Source organism: Osmerus mordax, chromosome 6, assembly GCF_038355195.1.
Source record: "Osmerus mordax isolate fOsmMor3 chromosome 6, fOsmMor3.pri, whole genome shotgun sequence".
NCBI lineage: Eukaryota > Metazoa > Chordata > Actinopteri > Osmeriformes > Osmeridae > Osmerus > Osmerus mordax.
In genome coordinates, this window is record NC_090055.1 from 2,509,098 (window position 1) to 2,524,974 (window position 15,877).

At 46.6% G+C, this 15,877-nt stretch overlaps 2 protein-coding genes across 2 annotated transcripts in view; one reads left to right on the forward strand and one right to left on the reverse strand.

Moving 5' to 3' along the window:
* Positions 1 to 13,840, forward strand: part of clstn3 (calsyntenin 3) — a 17,735-nt gene extending 3,895 nt beyond the window's left edge. Inside the window, 29 exon segments of the mRNA XM_067238035.1 lie at positions 89 to 299; positions 848 to 1,056; positions 2,079 to 2,228; positions 2,507 to 2,598; positions 2,600 to 2,693; positions 3,193 to 3,347; positions 3,349 to 3,432; positions 3,434 to 3,482; positions 4,309 to 4,349; positions 4,351 to 4,392; positions 4,394 to 4,423; positions 5,486 to 5,515; positions 5,517 to 5,579; positions 5,581 to 5,649; positions 6,519 to 6,595; positions 6,761 to 6,839; positions 6,841 to 6,885; positions 7,458 to 7,517; positions 7,519 to 7,599; positions 7,601 to 7,608; positions 8,703 to 8,796; positions 8,799 to 8,891; positions 8,893 to 8,932; positions 9,502 to 9,663; positions 10,179 to 10,326; positions 10,784 to 10,817; positions 10,819 to 10,918; positions 11,190 to 11,374; positions 11,572 to 13,840. Of these exon segments, the coding sequence (XP_067094136.1) occupies positions 89 to 299; positions 848 to 1,056; positions 2,079 to 2,228; positions 2,507 to 2,598; positions 2,600 to 2,693; positions 3,193 to 3,347; positions 3,349 to 3,432; positions 3,434 to 3,482; positions 4,309 to 4,349; positions 4,351 to 4,392; positions 4,394 to 4,423; positions 5,486 to 5,515; positions 5,517 to 5,579; positions 5,581 to 5,649; positions 6,519 to 6,595; positions 6,761 to 6,839; positions 6,841 to 6,885; positions 7,458 to 7,517; positions 7,519 to 7,599; positions 7,601 to 7,608; positions 8,703 to 8,796; positions 8,799 to 8,891; positions 8,893 to 8,932; positions 9,502 to 9,663; positions 10,179 to 10,326; positions 10,784 to 10,817; positions 10,819 to 10,918; positions 11,190 to 11,374; positions 11,572 to 11,715 (2,669 nt within the window). The 3' untranslated portion in view covers positions 11,716 to 13,840.
* A 31-nt stretch (positions 13,841 to 13,871) lies between these two features.
* Positions 13,872 to 15,460, reverse strand: LOC136944311 (GTPase IMAP family member 9-like). Its single transcript, XM_067238034.1, has 2 exons — positions 15,394 to 15,460; positions 13,872 to 15,058 (listed from the first exon to the last, which is right to left on the reverse strand). Exons 1-2 carry the CDS (start codon positions 15,404 to 15,406, stop codon positions 14,352 to 14,354), a joined length of 720 nt encoding a protein of 239 aa, XP_067094135.1. The 5' UTR covers positions 15,407 to 15,460; the 3' UTR covers positions 13,872 to 14,351.
* Positions 15,461 to 15,877: the final 417 nt, after the last annotated feature.

Genomic DNA, 15,877 nt, shown 5'->3' on the forward strand with positions numbered 1-15,877 from the left:
TATCAGTCTATATTTTGAAGGTAGAGATTAACCACGCGTTTAATCTATTCAAATTAACCATGCATGCTCGTGACCCTAACTCTTCCAGGTGAGATCTGTGGTTTCCGAGTGCACAATGGGCCCTCAGGATCCAGTTCAGTCCAGTTTGAAGCGGTGGTGCTGGACCGCTCCACAGGAGAGGGTCTGGTCCGGTCCAAGGAGCCCCTGGACTGTGAGAGCCAGAGGGAACACAGCTTCACCATCCAGGCCTACGACTGTGGAGAGGGACCCGATGGAGTCAACAGCAAGAAGTCCCACAAGTTAGTAAAACAACATCACCCCGCACCCGTTTTCTGAAAATTCTCCCCCTGCCATTTAGTTAAATGGGACTTACAATATAGGCCTTTAGGTATTAGTAACATAACTTAGTACATCATGTGTTTGATAATCCTGTCAGCCGTCACAGTATGTTCACTATATTTTCCTCTCGACCCTTCTCTCTGTCTCCTCCCTCCCTCCCCCCCGCTGTGCTCCCCCCCCCCCCCCCCCGCCCTGCTCCCTCCCTCCCCCCCCCTGCCCTGCTCCCTCCCTCCCTCCCCCCCCCCGCCCTGCTCCCTCCCTCCCCCCCGCTGTGCTCCCTCCCTCCCCCCCCGCCTGCTCCCTCCCCCCCCCCCCCGCCCTGCTCCCTCCCCCCGCTCCCTGCTCCCTCCCTCCCCCCCCCCGCCCTGCTCCCTCCCCCGCTCCCTGCTCCCTCCCCCCCGCCCTGCTCCCTCCCCCCGCTCCCTGCTCCCTCCCCCCCGCCCTGCTCCCTCCCCCCGCTCCCTGCTCCCTCCCCCCCCCCCCCCCCCGCCCTGCTCCCTCCCCCCAGGGCCACGGTGCATGTGCGCGTGAACGACGTCAACGAATTCTCCCCCGTGTTTGTGGAGCGTCGCTATGAAGCGTCTGTCCCAGAAGGCCGTCTGTTTGACCGCATCGTACGCGTGGAGGCCCTGGATGCAGACTGTTCCCCCCAGTACAGCCAGATATGCTTCTACGACATCATCACCCACAATATACCCTTTGCCATCGACAACGATGGTGAGAGACTGGTGGCTGTTTGTCTCGTCACATGTCCGCTACGCTGTACCGCGCTAGGCACAAAAGCCACAGTTCAATACAAATGGTCATGGCGCATTGCAAGCCTGCGTTGCACTGGTTTTGATTATAAAAGAACTGATGGTGTACAGGTAGAGGCCTTCAAAATAGAAATCGTGTAGGAGGGCAGTGGTGACTGTTACGAACAGTGCAGAAAGAGTTTAGTTAAGATTTGCGGAGAAGCATTGTTCTGAGTCGAATGATACAAATGTCTGCCTTCTCAGAGGAAAAAAAGGCTATTGTTTCAGTCCATAAGGACTCACATCTCAGGCCATTGACTGGCCAGTGGGAGATTGATAGGGGACATTTTGTAATGTAACAGTGAGGAAGACGGAGACTCATTTCTTTAGCATGACTTTGCATTATTGCCTGTGGTTGGGAGGCTACGGGGCATTAGAAGCTCCTCTCTAATTTGGGTCAGACTCCGCTGAAGTGCAGCGCAGGAGATCTTTTGTTTTGTCCGGGGTTCAGACATCCTGCCCACTGTCCTCTCGCGTCTCGCTCTCTTTCCTCAATTTCTACATCTGACATTCTCCTTTCTTTCCTCCCTCTTTCTCTGCGGTTTTGTTTCCTCTGGTTGCTGAGTCATTATCAGTGGGCCTGTGTTTTTGGATGAACTGCCAGCTATATTAAGGCTAACAAACTCTCCCTTTGTCTTTGGAAATAGCAGGAGACATTTGGTTTGTGGTTTGAGTCTTAGTGTATTCATTTTTATATCTGTTTTGTCACCCTGCAATTAGAATGCACTTTATCGAACACTTGAGCTTGTGTGTGTGTGTGTGTGTGTGTGGGGGGGGGGGGGTGTCAGTGAGTGGGCCATGGAGAATATTTGTCATGCTGTGCTTTTGAATGTGTGCATGTTTGCAGACTTACATGTCTTTCTCTCTCTTTTTTTCTCTCTCTTTTTCTCTCTCTCTCTCTCTCTCTCTCTTACTTTCTCTGTCTCTCTCTCCCCCATCTCCTAGGTAACATTAAGAACACGGAGCCGTTGGACTCCAAGCACCAGCGCATTCACACCTTCTGGGTGACCGCTTTTGACTGTGGAAAGAACCGCGCTCAGGTCGACGCCCAGGTCGTCGTCACGGTCAAACATCCTGCAAACCCTGGCTGGATCGGTAATCAATAACCCCCAACACGTCCTCACACTCTTTATTCACAGCTTCCGATTCACAACCCCCCACCCCCCCCACACACACCCTCCCCACCATTGCTACCATGGCCTGGGCTGCATAATAAGTCTTTTCATGTCCGTGTGCCTGACTATATCTGAATTAGTAACAGCTAAATGGTTTCAACTGTGTTTAATTTAAATCACTCTGGGCCTCATATTTATTGAAAACGATGTCTGTGCTGTTTGAGCAAGGAGAGTGTGTGTGTGTTGTCCTGTTGCTAGGATGGTCCAAGAGGGTGGAGTACTCCCCCGGCCTCTGAAGCATTCCCCTGTTCCCCTCCCTGCACCTGGAGACCTGCGAGGAGACGGTGTGGGAACATCCAGGCCACCGTAGATCTCCAGACCGGACACATCGGGAAGGGCTGTGACAGAGACAGCTATTCCGACAGATCAGTGCGGCGACTGTGCGGTGGGGGTCGCATTTTGTTTAAACGCTGTTTGTTCATTTGGGGTCATTTAGTCAGCCCCCCCCCCCCTTCAAGGCAAGTAGGGTGAAGTGCCTTGCTCAAGTTGCACAACGTTACTTGGCACGGCAACCTTCTGATTAATAGCCAGATTCCCTAACCCCTCAGCCATCAGCCATCTGAAATTTTACAGAAACAAACACTTGTTTGAAGATGTAGTTCATTTAATATATGAAGTTAAATTGTTAGTAAGACTTTATTTTTATTTTTTAATATAGCACATTTCATACAAGAATTGTAGCTCAAGGTGCTTTACATAAAATCAATAAAAACAATAATACAAGTGATAAAAGTAATGATTAAAATAGCAAATCTATAAAAACAATAATATAACTAACAAAAGTAGTAAAACCCTTCTGAGATAAAATTGCTTCGGTAAAAAGGTAGGTTTTAAGCTAGTCAGTATGAAACACATTTTAAATTCCTGTCTCATGTCTTCCTCAGGTGCTGTCAGGGGCGAGGTGGATCTGCTCCCGCCTCCTTCCCCAGCAGCCAATTGGACTTCAGCCCTGCCAACTCTACCCTCTTCTGATTCGTCGCTGGTGTTCTCCTTCAATGGCTCCACCCACGTTGCTGTGGTACCTGACTCGGTTGCCGCGGGCGGTGTCTGGCGACCACTTTACCCTCCAGCTGTGGATGCGAAGGGGAGGGGCCAATGCACAGCCTCCAGCCAATCAGGCCCGAGGGGAATCGCAGGGAGGAGGAAACCATTGTCTGTAGCACTGTGAAGAATGGTCAGTAACTGCAAAGATACATTCTTTTAGACAACAGTTGATGCTAATTTAAATCAAATAAAGTCCAACCTTTCCTCTCCTCATCAGGTGGAAGTTTTTGGAGCAGCAATGTGCATTTTAGCTGTTTATTTAATAATTTAACTGTCAATCTATACTTGTATAAAACAGCAACATAATCCAAGTGGCAAAGTTAGTTTGCTGTGTTGCCTTGGAGAAATCACTCATCATTGTTGTGCTTAGCAGCCAGAAAGTCAGCTCACACTGCACATGCGCAGAACAAGCTGTCTTTATTAATTTGTTCCAACTGTCTGTAAAACTCTCCGTGTTATGTGACTATCGCATAAAAGAATAAGAACACCACATGAGCTCAGATTTGGTGTGAGTGACAGGACAAGTGCGTACCCAGCTGTGAGCTGTGTTGGAGTGGTTTGACACATATGCAGATATGCAGCTTGTAATGAGGGGTAGCTTACCATGAGAGCCACAGCTAGTGTGTGTGTGTGTGTGTGTGTGTGTGTCTCAGCAGCTTCAGTATACCTCAGTTGTCCTCCACATCTCAGTGTCTGAGCTCAAGTGCAGAAACCACAGGCTGGGAGACAGCAAACTTCGGCGTGTTAGTTGCACAACAGGAGTGTCCGGTTTTCCTCGTTGAGCGTCTACATATTGTAGGACCACTCTCACAAGACAGACTTCTATAAACACTCCCAGTGTTAAACGAACACTTTGAATGACATTTTCTGTGCTGCCTCCCTAACTGTCCCAATGTCTGCCTGACTACATCCTCCTTCTAACCCCCCCCCTGAACCCCCCCTCATGGTCCTGCAAGACGACTCATTCTCCCACTACTCCCTCTCTGTCCACGGCTGCCCGCCTCTCCCTCTTCTACTGGCCCGACGTCTCTGCCGCCCGGCCCCGTCAAGTTCCTCTGGAAGCTGGAGCAGGTACATTACATTTACAGTTAGTTAGTCATTTAGCAGACGCTCTTATCCAGAGTGACTTACAGTAAGTACAGGGACATTCCCCCGAGGCAAGTAGGGTGAAGTGCCTTGCCCAAGGACACAACGTAATTTGTCATGGCCGGGAATTGAACCGGCAACCTTCTGATTCCCTAACCGCTCAGCCATATGACCCTGGGTACTGTGTCCTCAGGTCCAAACGTCGTCCACTATTATCTCTTAGAAACAGCCCCTGCCGGCCCCTGCTATCTAGTTCAGGTGTTAACCCATGGTGGACCTTGAGATTTAAAAAAGGCCAGTTCTCTACAGAGGGTCTATATAGCTCGCAAGAACTTAGCAGGAGCTTAATACTTACCGGAGGAAACTCTTCAAATTTAGTTTCGAACCTCCAATCTGGTGGTCGGTCTGCAGTCAAATGCTCCACCACTGAGCTATACTCATCCCTTCCACCCAATTCTTTTTTTGCATTGTTTGCATAACTTCTGTTCATTGATTAGAACCTCGTACAGAACAATTAGATGGGAGTTTAGGATATTTGGAGAGCCCACATACTATCACACATTCTCCTGTGAGTGAATGCTATAGGATAGCAGTGTTTGTATGTTCTAAGGAAACTGTAGAGTACCTCTGCATATAGAGAGATTGAGGGGATTGAAGATAATGCGGGATGGTTACAGGGGGTCTGGGGTCGTTGGGAGGGGATGGGTGGGGGTGGGGGTTGGAAGGGGGGGGGGGAGATAAGTGGTTTTGGGTGAAGCGACTGGTCCCAGACAGATTCATCTGGGATGGGGGCAAGCTGGCACACACAGGATTTGGCAAATCCCTTTTGTCTCTCTCTCTACCTTGCTGGTCTGTCTTTCCCCCTGTTTTTCTATCCCTGTGTCTCTCTATCCCTCAGTCTTTATATCTTTATCTCAAATCCTTCTGTCTCGATTTTCTTTGGTTTTATCTACCTGTTGCTACAAGAAAGGACCTCTGAACATTCTTGGAAAGTCGACAAAGAACCTATCACCTGTATTCTGACCCTTGACCCCTCCTCCTTGGCAGGTGTGTGACAGTGAGTGGCATCACCTGTCCTCATCTCAGCGTCCAGTTCCCCTCGGTGACCCTGTATGTAGACGGGGTGACCTTCGACCCCGCCCCTCATCCACGACAACGGTGCCATTCCCAACCCTGCCCCCCATCAGCGAATGGTTATCGGCGCTTGCTGGGGGTGAGGACTGATATCATGTATAACTCGCCTGTCAATCAATCAGAGACAGTCCTACTCAACATTTCACAGGCCTAACACAGTGTTTCCCATACATTGATTTATTTGTGGTTGGAACGCTATGGAAGCAAATCAGTGACATAATGTTTTGAATTTTAAAAGGGATTTAATACTTCATATAGAAATTTAAACACCACCGAATTTGTTGGTTTTGAATTAAACTCTTTAAAATGAATTTATGTAAATGTAAATTTTTTCTATTTAGCTAAAATCCCTTGTTGACGTCCATATCTACACTCACATCTAACCAATACTAGGACAGAGTTTGGGCTGAGCCCCACATTTTTACACATGTCTGCTCTGCCCCTGCCTACCACCACAAATATGATCACATTCTGTGGGAAACACCGTTAACATAAGCAACAGCAACAGCAGGTTAAAATCTCATTCAGCAAGTCAGACAAGTTTGACTTCTCCACCTCATTTACCCAGTTATATTTTCCTGATATGCCCTGCATCTTGTCAAGCTATTAATATCACTTGACTTTATCAATTATTTATAGAAACAAAACAACAGGCAGGCCAGACTGTTAGTTTGCCAGCTACACCAGAGATAATCACTAAAATGGGACACTGACTCCTCCAATTACAGAGACACATACATTACTGTGTGGTGCCAGATGCTAGTTTTAATGAGGAGATGGTACACCTATTTTCAAACACTCCCACCCACCCACCCCCCACCCCCCCTCCCCTCGTTCAACATTCCTACTGTCTGATCTTCATTGCTTCACTCTTTGTCTTGTTTGTTTCCTCATTTATATTTCTCACCCATTGTACCCACACTCTCACCTCTCGGTTTCCTCCACAGAGCCAGAAGAGAAACAGAAGGACATCGTTAACAACACGATCCCCGAGAGCAAAGACACGGTGACTACATTTCTGTTGTTAGGAGTGTTTGAGAGTCTGTGTTGGGTGTGGAATTGTGTTTTGAGTGTTAGTGTGTGTGTGTGTGTGTGTGTTTGTGTTTAATCCATATGTAAATTCTTGTGTTAGGTGTATTCACCGTCTGGTTGTATGATCCTCAGGGAAGTATGTGGGTGGATATCGAGGCTGTTGTCAGGGGTGACGGTGAGACCAGGAAGTGTGGAGCCCCACAGTGTGGTGGAGTGTCTTTACGCCTGCAGGGAGGGGGCTGGACTTTGGAGATCTTGAAACTCTGGGCTCAGGCATGAAGGTAAACTTCAATTTACATTTACATTTAGTCATTTAGCAGACGCTCTTATCCAGAGCGACTTACAGTAAGTACAGGGACATTCCCCCGAGGCAAGTAGGATGAAGTGCCTTGCCCAAGGACACAACGTCATTTGTCACGGCCAGGAATCGAACCAGCAACCTTCAGATTACTAGCCCAATTCCTTAACCCGCTCAGCCATCTGAATCCCTAATTTAGACGATTCAAATATTGCTAAGGAAATACAAATTGAATAAATGAAATGGATGGCGTGGAGTGTGCAGGATTTATATTGACAGTCACTGTCAACATCAGCATCAGGAAATAAATATGTGACCTCAGTGCATGTACCGTGCATGGGGAGTCAGGTGGCAGAGCGGTTAGGGAATCGGGCTAGTAATCAGGAGGTTGCTGGTTCGATTCCCCGCCCGTTCAAATGACGTTGTGTCCTTGGGCAAGGCACTTCACCCTACTTGCCTCGGGGAGAATGTCCCTGTACTTACTGTAAGTCGCTCTGGATAAGAGCGTCTGCTAAATGACTAAATGTAAATGTAATGTACCTTTTTGTCTCCCAGGTACATGTGAACCCCAGTCAGTCAGTGCTGGTGCTGGAGGGAGACGACATTGAGAGCTTTAAACCGCGCCGTGCAGCAGGTGACCTACAGGAACTCTTTACGGTTTGCCACCCCTGGAATCAGGCCCCTGAAACTCACCACCCTCCCTCAGGTACGCACACACACACACACACACACACACACACAAAGGCACACGCACACACAAATACACACACACATAGGCCACAGATTCATTTGCTTGGAGATATTTGTTACACATTGAACTCCGACATGGACTTAATAGCTTTATAGCTTAATAATAGCTTATATAAAAGGACTTTTAAATGTGTATCATGCATTTACATGTGAGTCACAGTAAAGATAAACTCTGGCTATCTTATCTTCTGTTTATCTTTTGGTCAAGATTTTGACCATTGACCAATAGTGACTTCATATATGCAAAGCCACTCCTTAAATACACCTTAATATTATTAGGGTGTATAGACCACTTCAAGGTGTGATTTTCTGAATTTGTGTCAAGTTAGCTTAAGCTGATTATTTAAATGACACATAATGCAGAAAAATGTTTAGCTGTGAGTGAGTTTTGTGGATTGAATCGAGATCTAATCTTACGTAACGTGAACGTTCCTGCCTTGCATTGGTTGAGACTTGGTGGAAGAGCACAAATCTAACACTGTAGGAAGGAAATATGTGGGGTCAATGCACATGACTTCTTTATCCACTTTATTGATAAAATATTCATTTGCTTTGCGTGTCCTGTACGTTTGCAATACAAAAATAATTCTTATTTTCCCCTCAGGTATTAGTGTTTTTATTATTTGTATGGTTCTGTCCGACTTGAAGCTCAAGAGGTTATGTGTATTTACCAGGTTTTTTAACTGGATTTCAGTGCGGAAGAGTTGCTGTTATTTACGCTGTTCAGAGTATTTTTAAGATTAGTCGGATTCCAGGTCACAGTTCCTCCCAGATGGCTGAACAGCAGGCCCTTCTGGAGAGACTCATACAAGCAGCTGCTCAGTACACTGATAGTATTAGAGAAGTTACAAAGTGTCTATTTCTCTCTGTCTCTCTCTCCCCCCCTTTCTCTGTCCCCCTTTCTCTCTCATTTACACACACACACACACACACACAAACGACAGATTACAAAATAATTCTGTAATTATTGCTATTTAATCTGACTTGAAACTCATGAGAATCGGTTAACAAACATTTCTCTTCCTTCCTTCTTCCCTCTCCTCTCTCTAGGTGTTTCAACGAGGAGAGCTGCTTGTCCCTGAAGCAGCTGGAAGGTTACCTGGTGGTCCTCCAGCCCGACGCCCCTCAGATCTCCCCTCTCGGGCGTCGGCCCCCCATCTGGCCCGCCCGGCGCCCGAGTTCGAGGGTCCTCGTGGCGTCCCTCTGTTCCCCGAGCTGAGGATCGTCTGCTCCCTGTCCCCACGCTGTCAACACAGCTGCACAGGGCATGGAGGGTGGAGGTGAGTCAGAAGACCCCCATCCCCCCTCGGCCGTGGGTCAAGCCCCTCTAGGTCTCTTCATGTGGGGGTGATATCCTGGATCCACCCCAGGACCAGACCCACAGGCAGCTCACAACGCTTCCTGTCTCAGACCGGACCGAGCGAACGTTCGTGGGCCTGTACAGAGCAAGGGAAGAGCGTCGCATCTGTTTTTGTGATGATGGGGATGATGATTGCGTAACTTCTTGAGTTGGGGAGCGTAGTCCACGGAGGCCTTGCAGTGCTTTATCTGCTGGGTCTGTCAGCACTTAATAGTGTGCGTACTTTACTCTGTAGCTCTCTCAAATGGGATAGTCTCGTCTTATCCGGCTAATCCCTCCAGGTTCTCTTAACCCCTCCACCAATCCCTGACTACCTTTGTCGATGTCATCTCAGGTTTCAACACCGATTTTCATGTTTGTCTTCTTGTTCTTTCTTTCTCCATCTCTCCCTCCCTCTCTCACCCTCTCTCTCTGTCTCTCCCCCCCCCCCCCCCCCCCCTCTCTCTCTCTCTCTCCTCTCTCTCTCTCTCTCTCTCTCTCCCCCCCTAGCTCTGATGTCTGATGCTGTGGCCCACACTCTCGATGGCTGTGAGGTCCAGCCCCTGGGGGAGGAGCTTAACCCGGAAAGGGAGGAGCTTCTGGTGGACTTGGATGCTCTGAGAGAGAGAGGTCTAGAGATCATCAACACCACCGCCTACATTGCCATCACAGGTACGGCTATATCTCTGGCCCCTGGTACGGCTTGTGACCTTGCAGCAAATCTGATAGCAATCTTGCAGCTGGATAGGTTAAAGAGATATGGAGGTTATCACAACCACCCACTCAGAGTCCTGCACATGTGCGTGGTGGTAGGGTTGAAGAGATGGTTTTGAAAGAGGGTCCATCTGCCGTCGTGTAGTCAGAGTACAAACGTTCCTCTCCTCCTCTCCGTTAATCAAGCAATGTGATTAACATGATATTGGCCTTGTATAGGTCTTTAGGTAAAGACACACAAACCACGATCCTATCTCATCTCCACACATTTCTACACTATACTATATAGTTGTCTTTTCGTTGCACAATCTCTCTCCTTCCTTTTTCTCTCTACACATTCCGTGACTACACTGAAACACCATCCCAGAGGGTAGATGGTAGGGCTGCGCCCAGCCGGTCATGTGACTCATGACAAGGTTGATTTTACCTCGCAGTCTCGAAAAACATTCCTGTCCTCCTCTCCGTTCCCCTAGGAGCCGAGTCCATCTCCGTGTACGAGGACGTCCTGCGCTCCGTGCGTTACCGGCTCGCCAAAGGCTCCGCCCGGTTTGAGAGGCGCTTCCGGCTCTCCTGCTCGGAGATGAACGGACGATACACCAGCAACGAGCTCACACTGGAGGTGAGGCTGAACGCCAGACTGTCTACCTGGCGTAGCACAGCTCTGTAGTCTGGGTTTACACTGGGGAAACGTACTCGAATCTAGTTAAGGGTTTTTTCGGTTGAAGACCCGATGGATTTCTCTTAATTTTCCCTCTCTCTCTCTCTCTCCTCTCTCTCTCTCTCTCCTCTCTCTCTCTCTCTCTCTCTCTCTCTCTCTCTCTCTCTCTCTCTCGCTCTCACTCTCTCCCTGTCCCCTCTCTCTCTCTCTCTCTCTCCTCTCTCTCTCTCTCTCTCTCTCCTCTCTCTCTCTCTCTCTCTCTCTCTCTCTCTCTCGCTCTCACTCTCTCCCTGTCCCTCTCCCTCTCTCTCTCTCTCTCTCTCTCCCTCTCCCTCTCTCTCTCCCTCTCCCTCTCTCTCTCTCTCTCTCTCTCTCTCATTCTCCTTGTCTCTTTGTCTTTATTTCTCTCTGTCCCGCAGGTAACTTCCTGCATTCTCTGGACAGCCTGTACCACCCCGTCCCACCTGCTGGCCTCCCAGCAGCAGTTCCTCCACCCCTCTCACCACTCCGGAGAGCTTAGCGGACACACCCTGCCCAGCCCCCACCGCAACTCAGGTGCGTCTCATGCCGTCATCCAGCCGTTATACTCCCCTCCCACCACAAGTGGCAACGTCATCGAAACTGCAGCGTTTTTACCAAGTCCAAGACGCGTTACCTATGGTTACCTCAAGATAATTTGTGACTTAATAACTGTAGTAAGCACTGAATTAGGGTCCTGCATTTTCTTTTAAAGATCTTTATAGATAAGGGTTAGGACCAAAGGTAGGCTTATCTGATCTCAGTTGTGACCTTTGGTTGTTTATTAACTCTTCTTTCTTCTCCTCAGTGGTGCCTGGCGCGGCCACAGTCATCATCATGGTCTGCGTTGGCTTCCTGGTTGTCATGGTGATCCTGGGTGTGTTCAGGATCCGCTCCATACATCGCCGTGGCGAGGGCGCCAGGGGCGGGGCTAAAGAAGGCAGTGGCCAATGGGATGACTCTGCCCTCACCATCATTGTCAACCCTATGGAGGTAAGGATCTGTGTGTGGGCTCGGGGGATACGAGTGAGATACGGCAAGCAGAACTCGGCTCTTGGTTGTTGGTCAGAACTTGGGTCTGCTTCCGAAAAAAAGGAGCACATCTTGTTTCAAGGCATGTACTGTCAATCCCTCCATCAGAAGGGTTAGTCTGAAACTGTCTGTCTGTCTGTCCCCTTCTGTCTGTCCAGTCCTACGAGTCTCGTATGGGCATCTCAGCTGACGCTGAGGGAGAGGAGGAGGAGGAGGTAGCAGAGTCCCCCGACGACGCGAGCGACGACCAGCGAATCATCATCAAGAAGGAGGGGAGGGACGGTAATCCCCGCCGCTACTGAGCCCCTTTCGCCCGTTACCGCGGGAACCTCAAACGGGGGGGCTTTCCGCACACGCTCACGGCGTGTCGAACATCAACAACTGCTGACACCTCTAGTCTATGGAATGTACGCTTACAAAACACAATGCACAATACATACAGGAATACTTCTGAGTCCTCCTGTGACCCATCACTACACAAGACCATCTGTCAGCTGTTAGCCAATGACAACACAGGCATACGTTATCCACGTAAATGTTCTATGGCACAATGTATACAGTATAAACTTATTGCCTGACTAAAACCACCCACAAAAATCGTACGTGGTTCACCAATTCTCCATAATAAGGTATCATACGTCGATATAATTAAAATTGTTAAATTGAAGGTTGGAAGAACACTTGTTTTGAAGCGAGATTGTATATTGTGAACTACCTGTGTCACTCATCAAAGGCTTACACCACACACGTTAATATTCAAGCAATGTGATTAACATGATATTGGCCTTGTATAGGTCTTTAGGTAAAGACACACAAACCACGATCCTATCTCATCTCCACACATCTCTAAACTATACTATATAGTTGTCTTTTCGCTGCACAATCTCTCTCCTTCCTTTTTCTCTCTACACATTCCTTGACTACAGAGAAACACCATCCCAGAGGGTAGATGGTAGGGCTGCGCCCAGCCGGTCATGTGACTCATGACAAGGTTGATTTTACCTCGCAGAGTCTCGCTCTGGTGACTGTGTCCTTGTTGCAAAATCTATAGACAGCCTACGGAAAACCACTGATGGTCGGTCATAATTAGAATGCTCCGCACTAAATTACCACCAAAATGTTTTAATTAGTCCAGGTACCTTTAACTTGTTATTTAATGACGTTGTATCTCGCTAGATACTTTTGTGCGTGCTGTCTGTATGTTTTACCTCACTATTGCAGCTTGCTTCGATGTGCTCAGCTTTGCAGTGACGTTGGATAGATTTGAGAATTTGCTTGCACAGCACTTAGAAATTGAAGCCAGCTTTCATTTTGGCATACAAAACCTGGATGCGATTCTATAGGGAAGAAAGCAAAGCCTTCTCATTCTGAGCGTGTCTAAATTGTCCCTAGATCGGCCGGAAGACCACAGAAGAATCACCTCTAGTCGCTCAATGTACCTCTGACCCCCTCTATGACACCTGTAATCAGATTGATCCTCGTGACATCGTCCCATTCTTTGCACACTGCTATTGTAACTTCAGGACACACAAACACAGATATGTATACACACAAACACAGATATGTATACACACACACACAGATATGTATACACACACACACTACCCCTGCTGTATCCAGAATGTCAGCTCAGCTAGGGCAGTTTGACTGTATTGATTGTATTGAACTTTATGTACATACAATTACTTGTTATTATTACGATTATTGCAGTTCCACGTGGCTCTTTGTATGTACTTGTAAGAGGGGCAGCATAAACACTTGGTTATTTATTAGTACCATTGGTATAGTTTTCCATCTGAACTGTCACATATTTCTAAGATTGTCAAATCTGAAAACAGAATAATGATAATAGTAGTAGTAGTAATAAGGACGATGATTCCTGGCTTGATGAGTGTCAATTAATTTGTGTGTTATATTGTTGTAATTAAAAAAAAAAAACTTCACATAAATGGAGGGTGCATTGTTGTGATAAAGCTACTCGGGTCGTCTCTGTCTTTCACCCTTTTTCCTCTTCCACTCTTTTTACAATCTGTCTCGTTCACTCCTTTCACCCCCCCCCCCTCCCCCCTCGCCCACCCACCATCTTTTCCCTTCATTTCAGTCCGGTCTTCTCCAACACTTTTGTTCAATGAATGTACAGCTGCCAGCTTACTCTCATCCTACAATCCCTTCTTCATTCCTCCTCCTCACTTCTACTTCCCTCCGTGTCTCTTGCTGTCTGTCTGTGTATCAATGTGCAGTGATAAATCTGTCAGTAAATAAAGCCTGTTGTTTTTAAATGTAATGTTAAGAATGGATACAAAATGCATTAACTTATATTATTACTATGGTTACTATTGGGACATCAACTGTAATTATTGATACAATGATACTATTATGATGATTGATTGTTATAACCGTCTAAAACATTACAAAATTCATAATAAAAACACTCAGATGACGTCAGTATTCTGTCCTGTCTTTATTACCTCTAGGTCAAATGCCAAAAGGTCATTCATGTACAAACATTCCTTAACCAGTTCCATAATATTCCTATTTACTTTCCGGTAACCTTCAATGTCTTATCTTTACTTTTAGTGAATAACACCTTCTGAGAAAGAAGTCAAATTTGAAGTAAATTATTTTGCGCTTTAGTCTAAGAATCACAAGTAAATACACATACAAGGAAAGTAAATAAAACACTAATATGTAACAACATTGAAAACGTATTACAACATTTGTAATCAAAGTAACTGACATTTCGAAAATTCACATTACATTTTTTTCTTTTTTATTCTGGTATTAATCTATGATGATTTATATGATTTAGGTCATTTTACATTTTAGTGAAGATTAATATGAGGATTCCTCCATGCGACATTGAACAAAAAACTGAACATGTAAAATGATGTTCAATTAAATGTAAAAGTCCAAATGATGAGAATCGCAGGAGAGAGGATCAATCAGGAATTCGGGAAGCCAATGTAATCATGAATAAACCTACTACTAGTAGTACTGTTCCATACATTAATTCAAATGGCAATTTCAATGCTTCCTGGGCCTTCTTGTACATGTTGTAGGTGTAGTGCCTTCCTCCGTTCCCATGCACCATCCTCCTTATCTTCTCCAGCAGCTCTGGGACCTGGGTGGTGTTATCGCTGGCTTCGTTATCAAGGACATGATATCTGCGCCCACAGCGGTGATATAGTTTAGTGAGATCCTCATTCTCTAGAAGAAAGTTCTCTACTGTTTCTCCCATTAGAGCGTCACCATGAGTGAACAGCAGGATAGTGAAGTCTGCAGCCTCGTCTCCAAAGTTATCCTGGATCCAGGTCTCACAGTTTCTCTGCTCCTGTGTGAGTCTGTCCCTCAGACTGATGACCAGCAGGAAGGCATGAGGTCCTGGGAAGGACAACCCTAGACCCTTAACTAACTCAGATTTGACTTCCTTTACTTTCTGTTTGGATAACCCATCACCAATCCCTGGAGAGTCAACGACATCGATCTTCATCCGATCCACATCCCCACTCTGCTTCTCACACTTTGTGGTCACAGAGTTTCTAGAAAGTTCAGCCTTGAAGGCATCAGATCTCCCCAGGATGGTGTTTCCTGATGCACTCTTCCCTGATCCTGTCTTACCCACCAGAATGACCCTCAGGTCATCAGCTGTTGGATTCCAAAATGTAATGTATTACATGTAAACAACTAGTGATATTTAGTCTTGTACGACACTATGTATAATCCAGTCGTAAATAGATGGTATGTTCGATCACATGTCATCACAAGTTTCTTTTTATAAAGACTCAGAACATGTTTATGGCACTGTTTGTCTTATGTTTTTCAATCCTACACATTCTACTTACTCTGAGCCACACTCTAAAGTGGGATTAAAACAATCCACCAAACTGTTTCTATTGTTTTTGTAAATTATTTAATTAGTATGTTACTGAAAAAAACCTGCGTAATTTAACAGAAAATCAGCAGAATACTGTAGCTCTTACCTTTATTGGACATGGCGATGTTAGAGTCAGAATGAGACAGTTGATCAGAACAGTCCGTCTCACTCTTCTTCTCAGGTAAATGTCTGGTCGATTACAGGAAATCATCTGATAAAAGGAGGAGGTGGAGGAATGAAGAAGACAATAAGAGGTGTCCACAGTCCTGGAGGAACCAGTTTCAGGTTTGGCAGAGATGTAAATATGTTCATCATTAGTACTCAACCTCCACTGTGAGTGACAACCTTGATCTTGATAACCCTGATGAGTCAGATCTGACTTCCAGTAACTTCCAGACTGCTGTTCTCTATAAAACTGCAGGGCTCTCAAGTTTTGTCTAAAGTTTGGTGTGGCCAGTCAATCACACAAATACAGATTACTTGAACAATAGATAATGTACATTGCCCGTGATCAAATTGGTGGAACACACAAAGATTCCTGGAATTATAGATAGGGCACAGTGCCCGCATGATGTCGGTGACACTGAGAT